This window comes from Sander vitreus, chromosome 3 (assembly GCF_031162955.1).
Source record: "Sander vitreus isolate 19-12246 chromosome 3, sanVit1, whole genome shotgun sequence".
NCBI lineage: Eukaryota > Metazoa > Chordata > Actinopteri > Perciformes > Percidae > Sander > Sander vitreus.
In genome coordinates, this window is record NC_135857.1 from 159,690 (window position 1) to 181,373 (window position 21,684).

Here is a 21,684-nt window from a genome sequence, read left to right on the forward strand (position 1 = left end):
TGAGTTCTGCCAGTCAATATGTGCTTTTTAAAGCTTAGTGGTATTTAGCAGCTCTCAATCTGCGCTTATTCTCGTGCAACAAATGGCCTAACCTTGAAAGCACCCTGTGAAAAGTTAACAATGCCATAGTTCAGCAGCACTGTGGCCATTTCCAGTGGCTTAAAGTGCAGTCAGGTACACACCTGTACACACTATACTGTAAGTTCACACAGAGCCTCTGTTATCTACTGCAGTCTGAGATATTTCTTAACTTATCTGCGAGAGAAGAAAAGAAAACTGACCCCAGAAAGAGGGCTGTGAAGAGGAAAGGACTCAACAGAGAAGTCTACTAGAGCTGAATAAGAGAGGATGAAATATTGATCTATTGATCCAAGTTTGTGTGTCATTCTGTCTGCGCAGGTATGATATAAAATGTAATTTTTCCTTAAAACTAAGGGTTGTCTCTTTTTGGCTCCAACATGCAGAGTTATTGTTTTCTGTTTCCTCTCAGGTCTCGACCACTTCTATCACTATCACACATTTATAACCTTTGATTGAGCAGATGGGAGAAAAACAAGAACGGGGGATGTGAGTGAGTGGCAAAAGATTGCATTCATTTTTGGGAAGATTTGCTTCCAAACTACAGATTTTTATCCTCAAAAGGGAGAATGAAAATGGCAAAATGCCCTCAAAGTTTCCTGCCTGCTGGAGTGTGAATTGACTCATCAGAGAGGTACAGTAATGTGGGCAATTATCTGTTTTCCTGGAAAGATATGCACAGAAAACAGCAGAGTTGGCTTTCAGCTTGCAAATTATTTTTGCCTTTAAATATTTCGCTCACACAAGACATGCTACAATTTTGAGAAAAATAAGAAGAAATGTAGGATGCAGAACAAAGCCTCTGATTTACATTAGTAGGAATTGATTATGAACACCTTATAGTACACAGATGTGGGACAATAATCAATATAACTGTACTATACAAGGTATAATCACACTGCAACAGACTCATAGTATTATTGCAGTGTCTTTATTGAACTTACCAGCTGTGGTCATGAGGAGAACCTCTTGGCCTCTTTGCCACTCATTTAATTAACATGACGACATCAGAAAAACAGAGATAGCTTGGGCCCTATTTTAACGATCTAAGCGCACGGCGTGAAGCGCCTGGTGCAGGTGTGTTTAGGGCGTGTCCAAATCCACTTTTGCTAGTTTGGCGGCGGAAAAAAGGGTCCGTGTGCCGGGCGCATGGTTCAAAAGGGTTGTACTTAGTGTCTTCATTAATCAGAGGTGTGTTTTGGGCGTAACATGCAATCAACCAATCAGAGATCATCTCCCATTCCCTTTAAAAGCCAGGCGTGTTTGGACCTTGGAGCATTGCTATTATGATGGAGGATTTGCTGAGCAGGAAGGAGCGATTTCCAGGCGAAGAAACTGATCTGCTCGTGCGTGAAGTGAAAGCGCGCGAGCAGATCATATATGGCACGAGCACTATGCCACCAAAATTATTTCACATTGTAATATTTATATTTTTAATCTTTTGCATGTTTTGTGTGCTGCTGTGCGTCCCTGTGTGTGTAACAAGCATAGGGTGTGTTTACTCTGTTAAAATAACAATGAAATGCTGTGTTATTGACTTTAGACCAGGTTTTTGTTGGTCAATGGTGCCATCACTTCCCGCTGCCTCAAGATAGAGAGCATTTTTTAAAACAGCTTCCTGCTGCTGCTGGAAACAACGCTGATAAGAGCAGGAAGACTGAATTTAAATTGTGAAGTTTTGCGCCGTAAAAACCAAAATAATGAGCTGAAAGACGAACGCTGCATTTTTACATGTTATAGTGTTTATTTACTACCAAACAAGAGAGATTTCCTCCATTGGGAGCTGATATGGTAAATGACAAATCCCTTGAAATTCACTTACACACATACAAGATCAATGATTGATCGATGGGTAAATCTGAAATGCAAATTGTGTTTTGCACTCCGAAACACACTTCTCTCATGCAAAATAACTTATAGTGATCTAGTGCACGGTGAGATGAGAGGTTTGTGATTATTTGGGCTGAAATACAGTAAGTGTACAACATTTTTGTGTCTGCACATCTTTATCAGCAATGTACAGTAACCACTAGTCATACACGTGGTCCAGGAAAGAAATCTTGGTTTTCATTTTTTTTAATAGGATTTTTTTAGGAGATATTTTTTGTGGAACATTTGGCTTTCTTTGACAAAGGTCCCGAGTCCGAATAAAACCAAGGAGATCGCGATTGCAAGAAGTTAAGAAATCTTTTTGTATTACAGGTAAGATGATAGGGAAATTCAAGAAAGGTGAAGAAGTCATGCATCCCTTGATTCGAAAGTGTGTGCTTAAGTAGCAACAGGTTAGGGGGCTCATTTGGATGTATGCTGTCTCCTGACTGGTTGAACAGCCCCCCCTGACCCCTGGCACATTACAGGCATGCTAACACGCTCAGCCATCTGTTCACTGCTGCTGAAATCTGTGTATGTCATGTTGCCCTACTGTGAGAAGACACCCAGGAGACGCCACCAGCTCCACTGCATGACAAACCTGCTCTCTCTCTCTCACACACACACACACACACACACACACACACACACACACACACACACACACACACACACACACACACACAAACACAAAGTCGCCAAAGCTCATTCAGTGTCTGTAACTAGAGATGTGCTAATCTGATATTCCCCAAAACACTGGATCGGACATACAGTATTGACATTTGAACCGTGACATGTCAAGTGAATCATTGATAAAAGTGGTAGGAACAGCTGTCTGAAGATATTTACACTCTAAGGAGAAAAAATAAATGTAAGAAAGAAAAGAAGAGAAAGAAAATCAGTATTGGATTGTTATCAGTGTAAACCAGGGGTCAGCAACGTTAGGCACGCGTTCCACCATTGGCATGCTGTAGCTCAACCAATGGCACACTAGCAATAAGTGTGTTTGTTATTTACAGTAGTACAATGAACTTTTTCCCCAACTGTGTTCCGTGAAGACCCACCTAACTCTGCCTCTGATGAGAATGGAAAGGAAAAAAACACACGCCTGCCTTAATGCTGATATGGAACACTGACTACCAAGAATATTTTAAAATGGCACTTCATATTAAACAAATACTCAATGTTTTTGTATCGGTTTTGGAAAAGGAAAATTGGTTATCGAGTCAAGTCAATTCTATTCTCTAAGTCCTTTTATGTGAAAAAGGGGGAGAAACCTCAGGAAGGGCAACAAAGGAGGGATCCTTCTTCAAGCTGGAACAGATATTCAACAGGTGTATACAGAGTGGGCATAGGTAGCAGCAGTATAATTATTACATGAATACATAGATTGTAAGTAAATGCAGCAGATAGCATATAAAACTAAGTCATTATCAGTGTTTACGTGATATAGATCCATTTGTGCCTGACTGTGCTGTATGCCATTTCTGCGGCACATAAACTAGAACAACAACAACGCATGATCACCATTTCTAAAGGGTCAAGGACAAGTGTTTACCATCAGCAGGAGAAAGCTATGTGGCGTTACCACAAAGGTTTGTTCCATGTCATTTCATACAGTCGTTCTCTACCTCCTCCACCCCTTCTCTCCCCTCCTCCCCCTGCCTCCCCCCGATGGAGCTCCAGGCGGCGACAGTGTTGTTTGGGTGTGATTATCTGCTCTCAATGTGGGGTCACACAGCATTTCTTACTTCATATCCTGCCAGACCAACGCGCACATATGCACACAAATGCAGACTTACACACACGGTACAGGCATATACTGTAGACACACACAGCAATATAGACACACAGGAGAAAGAGCCTTTAACAACAAAGGTGCAAAGGGATGTAAAAATAAGATATAAGAGGCAGAACAATACTCATATCATCTGATCACATCATTATCTCACCACTCCACCTTTTTTGTTTGCTGTCTTTTATTATAATTCTGCAGAGAAATTGCTTTTGTCTTTGCAGCTTCTAAGCCTCACTACGTAGTTTTTGTTTTCAAGAGAAAGACAAAAAGGAGAAACATTCATTTAAAGTGATTGTGCCTATGCGAGCATCGTACGCTAAAAATGGCCAAGGGAAGGCGGTGGGCAGAATACAGATGAGTCTCAGACCGTAAATTTCTGATTTCCACCACTCTCTCTCTGCATGTGTTTCTGAATAGAGCTACAGGGGGCATGTAGAAGATGGAGCTGTTGTGCTCTGAGGAAATGGATAATATATTTATCTCCGGTTCACTTTGTGTGGATTTATATTCTTACCATATAATATATTATGTTTGGTCTGTGTTAGGTTGTTGGGTAGGACTTATCACTTAGTCATCTGAACATGTTTCCCATGACGTCACCATTTTAGCTAATGTTATTCCAGTTTGGCAGCTCACACCAGGAACAGCAGCCAAGCCAAGGAGTCAGTAGGTTTTATTTATGTCACGGCTATTTCAGGTTGGACTACATTATAGAGCATCAATCAGTGAATGAAGTGGGAAAAGATGGCCATGAAAAGAGCATGGCTTTTAGAATGAGAGAGAGGAGGAACACACACCAGTGTTAGAGAGGTGCTGACCTCGATGAAAGTACAGGTGTGAGGGAGACAGATCGCTCACTCATAGCCACGATGCAAAGAATGATGTCATAATTTACCAACGTTTCGACATGACAGTCTTGTCATGTCGAAATGTTGGTGAATTATTAAATCATTCTTTGCATCGTGGCTACGAGAGTGCGAGACTATCTTTCCCTCACTCAGCCTAAATATACCGATTTGAGTGTTTTGCACAGTGAACGGATGGGAAGCCTGAAAGGCGTTGGAGCGATGGCTGAAGTCTGATCACAGGACGTCACTGAGAAGAGATGAAGAAGAAAGAGCAGCATGGAAAATAAGGGGCAGTTGTGCTCCAGGCGTTCCACTCTGTCACGGAGGTTTCCATCACTGTTGCCTCTATTGGGAGGGAAAGTGTTTACAGTCGGCAGTGGCTTGTGGTGTAATGAATGTAGGAAGATAGAGAGGGGGAAATATAAAAACATGATGATGATGCGATGGGAAGAGAGTGAAAGAGCGGAGAGGTCAGGGGGAAAATGGATGGTTAAAGAAGCTGAGGAGAACAAAAGAGGGAATGAAGGAATAATGGAGAGCAAAGAAGACTTCTCGAAAGAAGACCGGGAGGCGCGTGCGAAGCTGTGGCCACTGGTCCAAGAAGCCAGAAAGACATTCTTGAAAGAAGGATACGCTCTGATCGATAACCGTAGAGTGGACCCAAACAGAACACTTGTTTTGTTATCATTTGAATGGCTGTCAGAAATTCAGCCTACAATCACGTTTTTCAGTGAAACTTTAATCGTCAAATTGTTTGTTTGACATAAACACTCGGATATGTAAGTATTAACACTGCCCGCACTTTGTTTGTTAATGCATCACTGAACATTCCAGGTTAAATAACCTGATGTTATGATTGGAGCATGGTTAATGTTACGTTGTTGACTCCAAATATTTTGCACGCCAGTATATGGCAGATACTGAATGTTTACCTTGTTTACCTGTTCATATATGGTATTGCAACTGGTCACCCCTTGATATCTCTTGTTATGCCAAAATTAAGAATATTATAACAAAGTAGGCAAAATTGATTTTATATTTAAATAGAACTTTTTAGAGGGCTAGTTACACAAAACATATTGCTTTAGGACTAACTACTCATTCCTGCGCATGGTTACACTCTTTTGTGCAGTGTTTATAGATTATCTACTTATTACCTAAATGTTGTCCTTTATTTCTTTAAATACTAGGGGGATGAAAGATAATGTAAAACATAAGGCTATTTTTCTTTTCTGTAAGGAGCAAAAGGCTAATTGTGTTTTTTTTACAAAAAACTCACTCAGCTGAGGCTGACACAAAATTTTGGAAATTGCAATGGGGAGACTCCATCTTTTTCAGTCATGGAACATCGCACTCCGCAGCAGTTATGATCTTATTAAATAGATTTCCTGGGGAAATTATTGACCATAAAAGCGACTCTACCGGTTTTTGGTTAATGGTTGCAGAAACAGAAATGAACGGTATAAACTACATCTTATTGTGTGTATGGTTATAACAAAAGAGCACAGAACAAAAATCTCTTCTCATCCTTAAGTAAGTACTTAGAGGAATGGAAAATGCTTTTTTCAACAGATAGAGTAATAATTGGGGGACATTTCAACCTAGCTCCTGAGCTTTGGTTAGACCGCTTACCATCAAAGAGACATTGCCACACACTTGATGAAACAATACTTGAATTAATCACAAAGGCCAATTTAATAGATTATTGGAGAATGAAAAACCCAACCAGAAAACAGTTTACCTGGTTCAACTAATCTAATAATGGCCAGTGCAGGGATGTCCGATTTCTCCCAAACTGTTTATTCTAGCCACCCAATCACTTATAATGCTCATTAATCACAACCCCGACTTGCATGGGATCTCAATATTTGACAAGGAATTTAAAATTAGTCAATTTGCAGACGACACAACAATCCTTTTAAGGAATAAATTCATGGTTGATGTTGCCCTTGATTCAGTCTCAATCTTCTCTAAAGCTTCAGGATTAACCCTTATTATATTAAAAAATGTGAGCTACTTCCCATTCACTCATCAACAGATTCCATCATCTCTTCAATTGAGGTTAAAGCTGAAGTGAAATATCTAGGAATAGTTTTATCTAAAAATGCTATTAGAAGGGAAGACGTTAATTTTTCTAACCGTTTAATAGATATGAAGAAATCTTTGAGTCGCTGGCTCTCACTATATTTGGTAGTCACTCTGACTAAATCAGAAGGTATTTCCAAAGTAATTTATCCATGTCACTCCCTGCATGTTTCTTCCGATAATGTTAAGAAAGCCAATTCAATTCTTTTCCAATTCCTGTGGAAAAAACGTAACCCATTATATTTAGAAATCACAGCTGGTTAAAGACTATGATGTGGGTGATATCAAAGCATTGGACTTTGAATCAATGTTTGGGACCTTTAAGATTAACTGGTTGAAAACATATCTCTCACAACCAGATTCTATTTGGTTTTACATACCTAGACATCTATTTAAAAAAGTAGGAGAGTTTGATTTTCTTCTGCAATGTGATTTTGAGGTGACCATAATTCCTGTTAAAGCACCCATATTATGCTCATTTTCAGGTTCATAATTGTATTTTAAGGTTGTACCAGAATAGGTTTACATGTTTAATTTTCAAAAAACACCATATTTTTGTTGTACTGCACAGCTCTCTCTCACTGCTGCAGATCCTCTTTTCAGCTGGTCTCTGTTTTAGCTACAGAGAGACACAAAAGAACACCCCAAATCCCAGAAAAAGTGTTTTTTTCATAATATGGGCACTTTAAGTTGTCAAACTTCCACAAACAAGTTCTCCATATTGGAAAATGATATTTACCCATAACTTTTCTCCACATGGATCCACCTTATGGAACAATAGAGTCATTATAATCAATAGGAAATCATTGTTCAGGTATGATTGGTATGAAAAGGGCATTGTTTTTGTGAATGATATTATAGATGATAATGGTAACCTTTTGGAATATAAAACTTTTTTAGACAAATATAATTTAAACTGCACATATAGAGAATACAATACGATCTGTAAAGCAATACCTGTACCATTATTACAGTTAATTCATAACACATTGTTATATGCAAGAACAAGACCCTTACCTACTTTACCAAATTTTGTTATTAATGATTGTACTTTATTTGACAATAAATGTAATAATAAATATATTAGTGATGCTTTGAAATCTAAATTATGTTTTGGTTATAAAAGAGGATTGTGTGTACAGGTTCCGAACATGGCTGCATTGTCCATAGAAAAAACATTCATTCAGAAAAAATTCATTAAATGGCCCATTTCCCCAAAAGTCAAAGAGACTCACTTTAAAATAATCTATAAGATATGTCCGGTCGTTGACTTTCTTAGAAGAAGATTCAAATTGGATGTAGACCCTTGTGGTTTTTGTGAGACTCTGGAACACATGTTCTTTTTTTGCCCCGTGTCAAACAGCTTCTGGTCTGAGATACATAATTGGCTGTCACTTAAGATGGATAATATCCCTACTCTCACCTTGCCACACATCCTCTTTTATATGGATAATATAGATTCATTAGTATCAGACTTACTCAATATGATAATTCTAATGGGTAAATATCATATTCATTGCAGTAAGTGGAGGTGTTCTAAGCCTTCCTTCGTTTGGTTTATAAATGACTTTAAATTGTTTTTTTCCTCACTGAAAAAGATGAAATCTACTAAGACTGCAAGGAAACTGTGTAGTGACATATCTAGGAAACTACTGTTTTGATTAGTCTCTCCTTGTGTACCGCTCTAAATGTTAATTTTACTTTCTCTTGCCTTTGACTTGTGTATTTTAAGCAGCTCCCCCTTTTTGTTTTATTCTTTGTTTTTTTTGATCAGGTAATTCTTTCTTATACATTGACAACATTTGTATTGTATATACGCATTTATATCCTTTTCCCCAACGAGAGTTTTGTATGTTGGTCCTTTTTTGTCAATAAAAAAAAAAAAAAATGTTGTCAGTGCTGTGGTTAAGGTGTAGAGCCCCTGGTGATACTTGGAGCAAAGTCTCATGTTGGGTCGAGCCTTCTTAGTGTTTTAAAAATAGATATTTTGAGGCTAGCATCAAAGTGTCCCTAGCACTCCCATTCAAAAGGCCATTTGACCCAAAAACAAAAATACGGTAAATCTTAAAAGTAGCGATTCCATTCTAAATATGCTTTTAAACTAAAGTTTGACTCGGGTACATTCTCAAAAAGACCCTAGGTTGCATTTTGGCGAGAGTTCCGCTTTAAGAATGAGGTAATTAAGCATGTGGGTAGCTGCAGCTGTCGAACCTCATTTACCAGAGAGATTGGATCATCATGATGAAGACCAAAACAGAGCATAAAGAGAGAGAATAATGGACTTACATTTGTCAGTTGGTCAGAAATACAACTTCAAAATGAATATTAATGTTGCTTCATTTGTCTTTGTTCTGTTCTCCGCATCAAATTTATGAGATGATAATATGTCAATGATGTACTGTACAACATACTGTTCATACCGAGCGGGACATTTTGCAGTTAAAAAAACAAACTTGGCTCATTTCTCTTTTGGACAAACTATGTCATGGCAACCCAATTTCTAAATTCCCCTCAGACATACCGACACCGAGCGCCCCTGTGATTTTGGGGTTAAGACGCAAATCAATGTCCAAAGCAGACTTTTATTGCCTCTCTCCTTCCCTCATTTCCTGTCACCTCCCTTCTAGCACTATCTGATTAAATATACACCAAAAATAATTAAAAAAGAAACCACATCTTTGAGCACAGTGGTTCTCAACTTCTCAGTGCAGCACAATAGGTTTAAACCATTACCCAATTCTGTTATTGTTTCACTTTCTTCACCTTAGTAGAGAATATGTTCACCTCCATTTACAATAACTTTCCCATATGACCTTAGTCACTTTTGTTGCAGCAGCTATTGCTGGTGTTGCTTTGAGATCCGTTTTGTTCAGCTAAGTTTATGTCTTTAATAATGCTGTGCCCCCACGAGTGTAGGATGTAAACAACCAAAGAACATCAGCAGGCTTTTGCACATTTGTATGCAGCATCGTGTTGGGGAGTGTTTCTATTTTGGGCAAGTTTGTTGTAACTTTAGGCTGACTGAAGGAGAGAGGGAGAATGTGATTACTTAGTAACCATTAATTATTAATTCTCAACAGATACCCTCTGAGCGTAAACGTGTACTGGAACCAGCAGTCCAGTATTTTCTTTCCATGCCAGTGGGTCTTCAATAGAACAAGACATTGCAGAGCTGAATTCAGGCTCTGTTTATACATTTTCTGGAAAATAATTTATGCAATATTACTGTGTTTGCACACATGCTTTGCTATTTCAGTGTTGAGGTGTGATTGAAATAAAAAGCATCTGCTGTATGAGACACAGCTTCACATTGATCATATCACATTAGAAGCATCTAATCCTTGCCTCTATTTCATAAAGAAGATTAGCTAGCGTACTCATAATGTTTTCATACATTATAAAAGATAAAGAAAGAGGGTCTCAGAGGGTGGAAGATGCTGGAAGCACATACAGTTTTACAGAACAAACACCGTATGACAATTGTAATGATGTCTCGGTTCAGCGTCTCCCAATATGTGTAGATGCCAGCTTCAGACCCCAACAGACTCCATCTCAATATACATCACACACTTCATTTGAGGTAACATATCCCCAGTGGTCTATAGCAGGGCTATTTCTTTAAATGGGCACTGAGTATACTTAAAGGACAATTCCGGCGCAAAACGAACCTAGGGGTTATTAACAGATGTGTACCCACTCGATCGTTCTCTGGGACATGTTTTCATGCTAATCCAATGTGTTTGTAGCTTGAAAGAACCTAGACTGGACCGCTGGTTAGCTTACAACGCTAGTATTCGGGGTACAGGGAAAGTAAAAACAAATCACTATTTATACCACTAAAAAGGCTCAAAATATCACCAAACTTCAACGGTAGCATAATGAGGTTCGCTAAATGTTAACACAAGTATTGAGAACTTTGTAAGTGTACAGACAGTTTATTAAAAAGATAGATTATAAAGACCGTAGCACCGAAGACGGCGGCCGCCTGTATACGAGAACGCTACTGTCTTTATAATCTATCTTTTTTCTCGTTCTTTTCTCGTTTTTTTCTAACTATAAACCTCCTGTCCTATGTAATAAACAACTCTCCTCAGTCCCCTTGCTGTGGGCTTTGTAATATATTTGTGTTTTTATGTTCCGTGTGTTCATTCTTTTAACTACAAACTATTATAAAGTTGATATGGTGAACTTGTTTGCAAAGTAAAATGTTGCATATTTACATTCCCAGCAGACACAAAGCAACATTAGCATTCATTTAGAGTCATCTTTTTGTCTAGATCTGAGTCTTTATCTGCTAAATGCTCCACTGTGTTCACCAGCTTCAGCAGTCATTACATTTATATGCCTGCTGTTGGGTGCTGAGCAGGCAGCGTACAGTTCATTTTTGGAGGGTTCTTTCCTCTGAAAACAGCTGACTGCTCAGGCCGAAAACAAACTGAAACTAAACAGTAAAGTTGTGGTTCGTAAAACCACAACACTGTTCAGGGATACACTTTTGTACTACAAACCCAATGACTTTGGAAGATACTCGATACTTGATATGTCTAAGTCAGACTTACTCTTCTAACTCTTTGGACAAACATATGACATGTGAGTAGTGTATTGTGTGTAAGAATTAAACTGGCCATATTCTATATTTTAATTAGTAGGATGAATGTATTGTTGATTTCATGGGGAAAATGTAGAATATCACCAGATTAAAGCTTTAAGATAGACTTTGATCCTTTATTCTGCCAGGCACTGGACCTGCTCTGGAGCGCTATGATAAATCTGACAGGTCATTAGTGCTTTTCGTGAGTGGTTTGTTGATGGGATGTGTGGGGGGTCTAAAATATTCACAGTGTACCCACTTCTTCAGTTACCACCACCCGACTTAGCACAGCTTCCCTGCAGGAGCGGCTTCTTTCATCTCTGCAGGACCAGATGACAATCCCACTGAAGTGCAGTGATTAAAAGCATCCACTGCAGTTTGTCAAACCTCAGCGCTGACCTTTACGTCAAAGGCCGGTCTCTTTGTCAGTAAACAGAACCAAAAAACAAGTGCCATGCTATCTGGACTGCCAGAAAAGCTGTGAAGCACAGGAATCCACGTTATTATCATGATTTTGCTCTGTATGGTGAAACTAATTCTGATTGTTTCTTTGCTGCCATCTAATTAAAAGCCACAATGTTTTAATCACCTGTTGGCTTGTGTAACATGGGGCAGGATTTTATCTTTGGCCAATTAAACAAAAAAAGAGAAATCGATTAGTTCAAAAAACCTAATATGAATCCTCCCACTATACAAGTTTGACTATTCTATTAAAAATCTGCAAGAAACTGATAGAGCAGATATTGTCTGAAAAATACTGTGCTGTTAAACCTCTGGATGATATGTTATTCAGTTACTGTGGTTTGATAATCACACCAATGACTTTGATACATAAATCTAAGTAAATAACTTTCTCACAGGAAGTATTCATTAGAATTCAAAGTCTGTGTTGAGGACGAATATGGAAAGCTGCTGAAATATGATATCCCTCCTCCCTGTTCTGTTTGCTTCACAAATGTTTCTACCGCTTTGTGCAGAAACAGCATCTGTCTATTTTATTGTTTGGAATGACTCTTCGTACAACCCACTAACGGATCAGATGCCATTCTTTGATTTACTGAAGTACGAGAGAAGCTTGTTCTCTCAGAAAGGATCAAGAAAAGTCTTTCAATCTGGGCCCAAGGCAAAACCAAAGATCAGCGCTTGCCATGTTAGTCCTCCGGATCTTTAAATAAGAGCATTGAGGAAGGGTAGATGTAAATTCAAACTGAAAACAAGACAGGAAATTCTGTTCATTCAGCACAGAAATGCCTCATTAACCTATTTGAGGAAAGGAATGGGACAAGAAGAGAGTGTGTAGTCTGGTCAGGTTTCATCAGCGAGCACAGTGAAGGAGCCCTGAGCTGGAAACACATCGCAGATCTCAGCCCCTGTTATGTTAATCTGGTGCTCCCATTGATTCACGCTCATCTAAAGCATCAATAACAAAATGGTCACCCTCTGCAAGCAAATGCATACAATCTTTTTCACTTTTGATTATTATTATTTTATTATTATCTCTCCATAAGTGCATGTATAGGTCCTGGACATGTGTGTGTATTTCCAGCTTGTGTGTAATGTGTGTAATAACACCAAATGAGTGAAAAATATAATTTGCCCTTGTGGGATAAAAAAAAGTATGTCTTACAGTTTTTTACGATTGTTTACACACCCAAATAAAAATTTCCACACAATTTGCAAAATTCTACTCCAATGAGCAAAACACCTCCACAGATTTGCACAACATTACACACAATGTCTGTTTCACCCTTTTTGCTAAACATTACACACAATGATTTGTAAAACTCTACACACATTTTCACACCTTAGACACAGATAAGGATTGTGAGGTTACTTCCTTGTCATTACAAAACCCGGATTGCCAATGACCACACTAATGAACCAATTGGATAATCACATCCACCAGGTGGGGAAGCACACATGTGCTCATTTGAAAACGCAGCACTCAGGTGTGTTATAAAAGGCAGCAGGTGAGTTCACCTGTCTTCAACAAAAATGGAAGGAGCTAGAAGAAGAAGAAGAAGAAGAAGAAGAAGAAGAAGAAGAAGAAGAAGAAGAAGAAGAAGAGTGAGAATGAGAGGGGGAGCTCAAAGAGGAGATGAAGGAGGAAGAGGAGAAGAAGGAGATAGAGGAAGAGGCCCGGGTAGAGGAAGAGGAGAAGGAGGTAGAGGAAGAGGCCTAGGTACGGGAAGAGGAGAAGGAGGTAGAGGAAGAGGCCTAGGTAGAGGAAGAGGAGAAGGAGATAGAGGAAGAGGCCTAGGTAGGGGAAGAGGAGAAGGAAGTAGAGGAAGAGGCCTAGGTAGAGGAAGAGGAGAAGGAAGTAGAGAAAGAGGCCTAGGTAGAGGAAGAGGTAGAGAAGGACTTGAAGAGTTGATAGAACCTGAACAAAGAAGACGAGGATCAAATTTGACTCAAGAAATCCATGCAATCCTTATTGACCGTGTTCTCAACCACGGACTGACACTGATGGAAGCTGGACGAAGAGTTCAACCACATCTCAGCAGAAACACTGTTGCGTCAGTAATTCGGACATTTCATGCTGTACTTGCTGTACTTATCATCAATATTGTTTACTGTGACATTTGACAGTAGGCTGCATGTGTATTTTTTTATATATCTGTTTTACATAGGATTGAGGGTCGAGGACACCAAGGTGGAAGGGGCCCTATGTTCACTTGTACACAAGAGGCCGCCATTGTGAACATGGTTTTGACTAATAATTGTATCAGGCTGCGAGCCAATATCATCAATGAGGACCATGTTTTCAATAACATCCAACGAGTCTCTCTGTCAACATTAGGTAGAATCCTCAAGAAAAATCAAATATACATGAAGCAACTGTATTGGGTACCATTTGACAGAAATTCAGAGAGAGTGAAACATCTGCGCAATGAGTATGTGGAGGTATGTATTGTTCATCTTACTATGGTGTGATATTGTGCACTGCTCATAATGTTCTGGCACAAGAAAATACTGTCCAATAGATATTGAATAGCATCCTATTGTCTTTTACTGTGTTTCAGAGAGTCTTGCAAATGGATGCTGCAGAAATTCAACATGAATTTATATATATGTGGATGAGGCTGGATTTAACCTTGCAAAAACAAGAAAAAGAGGGAGAAATGTAATTGGACACAGGGCAATCACCAATGCGCCAGGGCAGCGAGGGGGTAACATCACCCTTTGCGCTGCTATTACAAAAATATACAAAATGGGGTCCTCCACCACCATGCATATCTGGGACCCTATAATGCAAATCTAATACTTGCATTTCTTGACAGATTGCACGAGATTGTCACAGCATTAAACCAAGTGGACCAGATGCGGTACATTGTCGTTTGGGACAATGTCTCATTCCATCGGGCTGCTCTGGTCCAGAATTGGTTCCATGAGCACCCTGAATTTGAAGTCTTATACCTTCCCCCATACTCCCCCTTCCTGAATCCAATAGAAGAGTTTTTTTCAGCATGGCAGTGGAAGGTATACGACCTGCGGCCCTATGACCGTTTGCCCCTCATTCAGGCCATGGAGCAGGCCTGTGATCATATCGAGCTTCTGTGCAGGGGTGGATTCGTCACACGAGGCGATTCTTCCAACGGTGCCTTGCCAACGAAGACATAGCCTGTGATGTGGATGACATCTTATGGCCTGATCCAGCCAGACGGAGAGATGATGATTAGTTACAGTATTCTTGTTGCTTTTACAGTAGTTTTTCTTCAGAGCCAAAGTGTATGTACTTCGTGCAGTAATTTTTATTTGTCTACAGATTTTATTTGTTTCATTGATTTCATTGTTGGTTGATTACTGTAACTGATTGTGGTAAGAAATACTGTAAGTACTGAAATAAATACTTGAAATATTCAGTCTGCAGTATCAGTGTTGTGCAGTGCTTGGTAAGTTTATAGTAGGCCTATTTGTGTACATTCTCCCTATATCTCAAACTAATCATGAAGAATGTTGTGGGTTTCTCACAATTTTTTTTTGTCATCTAAATTATCCCTTACATAACAATGTCTGGCCAAAAATACAAATGTGTTTTTTATTTATCACAGCAGTGTGAAACTGGCTGCCATAGTGTCTGATCATTGAGGACTGTGTTGGTTAAATGAAAACTAATAGCATTTTCACAAATATGTGTATATGTTTTGACTGAAGTGTGTCATTTTGCAAACAATCTAGGAATTATGCAAATTGAGTGTGGTGTTTGGATAATTGTGGTTATATTTCGTAAAAAAGAACCCGGTTTTCAAAATTGCGTGTAAACAATTGAAAAAAAACTGTAATCTTATGATTGGAACTATTTGAAGGTATTTTCCCCAGGAGTTGGTGGACGGAGCCATAACTAAAATGCTTATGAATATTAGACACACACATCATTCCAGTGGAAATGTTGCTGAGTTGCTGCGGGATATGCTGCATCCAGACAGACAATACTGTTTTTGCCGATTGCTCACACACTGAAATCAAAAGTATTACACAATTATCAAAACCTTACACTCAAGGAGCAAAACGTTGGCCCAGATGTGCACCACTATCAGCACAATGTCAGCGTCACACTTTTTACAAAACAATACACACAGTGATTTGCAAAACACTAAACACACTCGTATACATTAGACATAGGATATCATCATGTCACTTCCTTGCAATTCCAGATTACTGACTGTCACATGACCACACCTATGAGCCGATCTGTGAATCACAGCCATCAGGTACGCAAACACATGATTGCTTAATTGTAGACACACCAATCAGGTTTAAGCACTATACAAATGCAGCAGGTAAGTCTAGTATTTTCTGTACTGTATTTTTCAGATCTTTTTTTTTTTTTACTGTAACTGTAACCTGTACTGGATACAGTATTTTATGTGTGTCTGTTGTTTGCTGAGCTAACGGTGTTGTGCACACTACTGTAGTAGCTGTATGAAATTTGCACTTTCTCTGTGTACTTCATTTACAGTACTCTAATCACTGAGAAGTAGGATTACTAAAAGTGTTTTAGGTTAGCAACAGCAGTGTGTAACTGGTTCAAACAGAACTAAGTCATATGAAACGTGTGTGTTTCATACGGCAACAAAAAATTAGTTTTTTATAAATTAGTGTATAGTTTTTGCAGAGTGTTTCATTTTGCTAAGGGTCTGAGGTATTCTGCTGATTGGGTATAGTGTTTTGAAAAACCAGTCCCGGTTTTAAAAAATAGTGCTTAAAGCAGTCAAAAAAAAAAAAGTAACACATATGTCCCTGTGGATCTTGGCTCAACTTTCGTCCAAACGCAGTGCAACAACATCGGGCCATGTGCTGTGTGACAGTCAAATACGTGCAAATGTTCCTACCAGGTAAGATGAATTGATGCATTGTTCTAATTACATAGTTGACTTTGCAGGAAATATTGCTAACATGATGTTAAATCATGCCTCAAAGAAGAATAAATGTCTTTATTTTTTGATAGGTCTTTAAACTGCACCTACCTAATTTGTAATCCATCTTCTCACTGATACCCTGTAGTAGTAAACACCCAATCACACAGCCCCGGTGTTTAGCTGCAGGGCTACTGTGGGTCTGAATGCAGATTGAAGTAAGAAAATATTTGCTTGCACACATTACACCTCGATAAGATTAATTCAGGGTTGGTTTTTTACTCTTTCTGCCCCCTAGAGGTCAGAAATGACTTAATGTAGCTTTAAATAGAAGCTACAATTCATCCAGTCTAGCCACCATTAACATCATTCAGTGACTCATGAGTGTGATTGTAAAGATGTGAGTGTGTGTGTGTGTGTGTGTGTGTGTGTGTGTGTGTGTGTGTGTGTGTGTGTGTGTGTGTGTGTGTGTGTGTGTGTTTGTAGTGTGTAGAGTGTGTACCATGTGACTGGTCCTCCATGTGTCCCAGAGTTTCAATCTGCTCCACCAGGTCATTTGAGTTCCACTGACTCATGCCCAGCAGAATGGCGCTCTTCCCCTCCATAACATCTGCTGGGACACACATAGACACACAGGCAATTACACACACACAAAGAGAAGTAAGACAAAAAAAACATTCCTCTCTCTGCATATCGATAATATGGTAACTCAATGTTCTTGGCATTCGAACCGATCAACGTTACGCAGGTTTTTTGATTTATTTTTGCCAGATTAAACTTCTTGTCAGGTGTCTGACACCCCCCTCACTCTCATTTTTTTGGTTTTGCAGCACCTGTTGGTAGTATTGGTGAATAATGTATACCCAACTGACACAGTCCGGATCTGTGCCTGTTGGGCATGGTTTCCAACATATATACATTTACGTGGCTTGTCATTGCTGAACACAAATGGAATAGCTTTTGTACTGTCTCTGCCTACACTTGCAAGCTGTCCTAAGATAAAATGATTCCATCTTTAGCTGCACTACTGGCTGCTGCTGTTTGATTATTTGCTGATAAATATTCAATGACATACGTGCCGCACCATGTGCTGCCTGCACTCCATTTAAAGGTACCCTGCGGAGTTTTCTTGTAAACAAATGCACTTTTCACTGTTTCTTGCAAAAACACAGTGTGTGTAGCCTTGAGACGATCCATAGTGCCGCTAGCAGTTAAAACTCCACAGGGGATCTTAAAGGGGACATCTCATTAAAAACTCAAGTTCAGTGCTTGTGCACATACATTTGGGTATCTGCAGTGCCTACCTACCCACAAACTGTGAAATAAGACAACCCAGTCAGTTCTGTGTGGGCTGCTTCGATCAGAAAACATGGGATTAAACGTACGTACGATGTATGATATGCCATTCAGATTTGGCTCCCCTTCCTATGTCACATGCAGGCTCATTAGAATATACTACCCCCAATCTGAGTATCTCCACCCACGGCTTGAGAACTACCATGGCTAAAGAACTACCTTTAAAGGTGTGCCATATTTTTCTCGCAAGCCAATAAGAGCAGACTGGTCTTTTCGGGAGGGGAAATTAAACAAAAAAGACAGGCACTAAAACGGAACATTTCAGACATAGGGTGAATACAGGTATATTCAGACAGACAGTATGTATGTAGTATGAGAAAAAGCATGTGTTCTTTGAACATTAAAGCATGTAAACACTATTTTAGCAGAAACCCAAAATACAAGTATGAACCTGAAGATGAGCATGATTTGTCGTCTTTAAATTAAGGTTTATTACAGCATCAGTTTTACTATTTTAGCTCTGGCCATCAGTTCTATAGTCGCTGATATCTCTGCTCATGGCAAGTTGGCAACATTGCTACCATATAGGTTAGGACAACCAACATGAACAGTCAAACAGGTTGTAAACAAAACCCCTCAAATTATTCAAACCTATTTGAAGGGGAACATGAAGGTGAACAGTAAAATCATTGCCCTACATAGCAGAAGTGTTGCCATGTAGACCCTTTAAAAGACGGAACCACCACATTGTCATAAATGACGCGCTCTGTTGTAGTGGAGACAAAAAAAGACAAGCTAGGTGTGCTGTGCTGTTCAGCATGACTAAAATGGTTGTCTGCTCGTCACAGACTGTCAACCAAGACAGTCTGAGACAGGATGAGTCATCCAGGAAGAAAGCCCTCTACCTGACAGACTTCCTCCTCTCTCACACATTCCTGCCCGGCAGCTCTGAAACACTCTGACGTGCGTCTACACCGCCTGTCCATTTGGATCACACAGCGGCAGGTCTACTGGTCACAGTTTGTCTTTCCCTTTCTGTTCTGACTCCCTCCTCCCTTTGGTGCCCTCTCTTCTCTCTGGTCAGACATTACTAATGTAATAATGCAGGGACGTAGCGCACACACTTGCAGATTCAAACATACAGACAAGCCCAAAGAAAATGGAGAGGAGCGAGAAAGAGACACAGAGAGATGCATATTGGATCTGAACACGGCGTTGCAGGATGTAAGAAAGTCTGTGTTTGGACAGGAGGAGATTGCAAAGCAGGCTTTACACCCTGAAAAAGCAAGTTACTAAATGACATCCTGGAGGGAGAGCTGAGCAGAGACGCTTGCAGCAAAAAACAGAAGCTCCCCTGAGAAGCAAAATGTGTTTGAGCCGAATAAAAAAATGACCTACGCTTAAAAACCTGGTGCAACACTAACAAATTAAATACACAAATAATCAAGAGAATAAGGTTAACCGACTAAAGCTCTCCTGCTTTTTGATGATACGACAGACCAGCTAAATCGGATTTGAACAACAGGTGAGAAGAGAAACAGAAGTGTGAGCTCTGCCTGCAGCCAACAGCCCAGAGGGAGAGAAAAGTGATTTAGAAACATCCTTCAACCTGTCGGCTCACGGTGAGCAAGTGTCAGAGTGGAAGAGAGAGGAATAGATGCTGAGATTGTTAAACCATGAGAAAACGGCCTCGGGTGACCTCTGCCACTTCAATTTGTTTTTTAGTGTCCCATTCTCAATTTCTTGATCTCATCATCATGCATTCGTTGAAGCAGTGGAATTACCAAAATACTACTTCTGGCTTTATGTTAGGCTCTTTCAACTCCCGATGACGCACTATGAAAATGAGATTGCTTTGGGGATTATCCCGTAAAATGGCATAAACAGTCTGTCAGGTAAGTAGGCTACTGGAGATGGATGGCATTGCTCCACCATGAGCAGAGCTCACAAGCAGACAATATGTGTCAAATCAGATATATGTATAAGAGTGAGAAAAAAATGTATGAAAGATGTGTATGAAGCCTCTCAGAGCTGCTAACATGGCTGTAAAGTCATGGTCTTGTTTTCATAAATGGTATCCTATTTTATACTGTACAAGCACTGCAAGCATTTATTTTACAGAAGTGTGTTCAAATTTGAAAACCTACCATTTGTTTTTATTTTGTTTTCCTTACTTTTATATGTCTTGTTTGTGTTGATTTACAGTAGATTGACTGTATGCTTGCTCAATATTACCTATAATAGCTTGTCTTCTCAATAAATGCTTTTGCACACTGCCCTAGAGCTTTTTCATATGAGGCAGTTGGCAACACATTTATGCAAAAGCTATTCTGTAACCCACTGTTGCAGATTGATCCTTTTTTATAGTCTTGCTCCTGCAAGCCAAAGCACTTTATGTATGTATATTTGTATAGCTCATGTTATGTGCCTATTAATAGCCTATATAATTTCCCATATGTATGCTGTTTTTTTTGTTTTTGTTTTTTTTCAACAAGTGTGTTTATTCATTTTCAGAAAATAATCACACTACAACAAATAATACAGGTGCAAATCAGAACTGTCACAGTAAGGCTCATCTTCAATAAAATAAACATAAACATGACAGGGCTGTAACATGCGATATTTGGCACAGTAAGTCAACATAAGTCATCCTTAAGAATCACCGGTGGTCCAAATGTTAACTTATCCCGACGCTATCACGAAGAGAAAAGCACTTCAAATAAAACTAAGCAAAGACAAACAGACGTATACTAAACAGATAGCAATACTACTAATAAATAATACTCATTGGTTGATGGTTGACACACACGGAGAGCATGCCTCCAATGCTTTCCTCCCCTCTAAGAACACAATAAAGGATCTCCACATATTGTCAAAGACAATATATTTACCCTTTAACTTAAAAGTGAGTTTTTCCAGTGCAAGACAAGATTTGGCTATGGTCTATTTAGCTTGTAAGATGCAGAAAGTAATCATAGATTTATTTGCCTTGCTGAGATTATGATTTACGGGAAAAATGCCAAAGATACACAGTTTGGCGTCTAATATGTATGCTGTTTGCTTTGTATTGTTTTAATAAAACTTTCATGTTCATCGCTATTTTTATATCACTTTTTTATACTTTTATCCCTGCGTACAGCCGCTGAGAGAAACAGGTTGTTGTGCAGCAACAGTTTCATTGGAATCAAACTGTACAGCAGCTGATCTCACTGATCAACACAACTTCAATCAGAGACAAAGTCCTGCAGCGACTGGTTCGCAATAGAAAAACAAATGTCTGGCTTTCAGTGGTACATGGCTCCAATCCACTGCAGTAGATGTTTAGTACTAGCAAGACGTCTTTTTTCTGTATATTCTAAACATAAAACTGTGCAAATTCCTAAATAGCTTATTGTGTTAATCATTCGTTTTCCTGGTTTGATTTCCCAATAAAATGTTACACAAATCGATTCCTGTTTAGCCTTGAAGGACATGGACTTAGCCAGAATGTGAAAGCAGCATCATTTTTGCTGTTAAAAAAAAACACTTTAATAAGAAAGCGATCTGGATCCCTGCCAAGATCTAATCAACTGTTGTTGGGTCAGTGGTCTACTGGTCCACAACATTAAATCCACATTGGTTAATAACTTCTTGAGATAATTTGTTAAAAATGAACAACAGACATGCATGAAAACATAGCTTCTGTCCAGAAAGAAGAGAACATACTGTACAGAAGTGTATGAGTCTATACAGGATAGATAACTATAATATATATGAAAACAA

The 21,684-nt window shown here is 39.2% G+C and overlaps 1 protein-coding gene across 1 annotated transcript in view; it reads right to left on the reverse strand.

Annotated features, from left to right (window-relative positions):
* LOC144514117 (membrane-associated phosphatidylinositol transfer protein 3-like) overlaps nucleotides 1–21,684 on the reverse strand; it is a 106,161-nt gene that overhangs the window by 45,584 nt on the left and 38,893 nt on the right. The window contains exon 3 of the mRNA XM_078245313.1: nucleotides 17,129–17,236. Coding sequence (XP_078101439.1) covers nucleotides 17,129–17,236 — 108 coding nt within the window. The remainder of the gene's footprint in view (nucleotides 1–17,128; nucleotides 17,237–21,684) is intronic.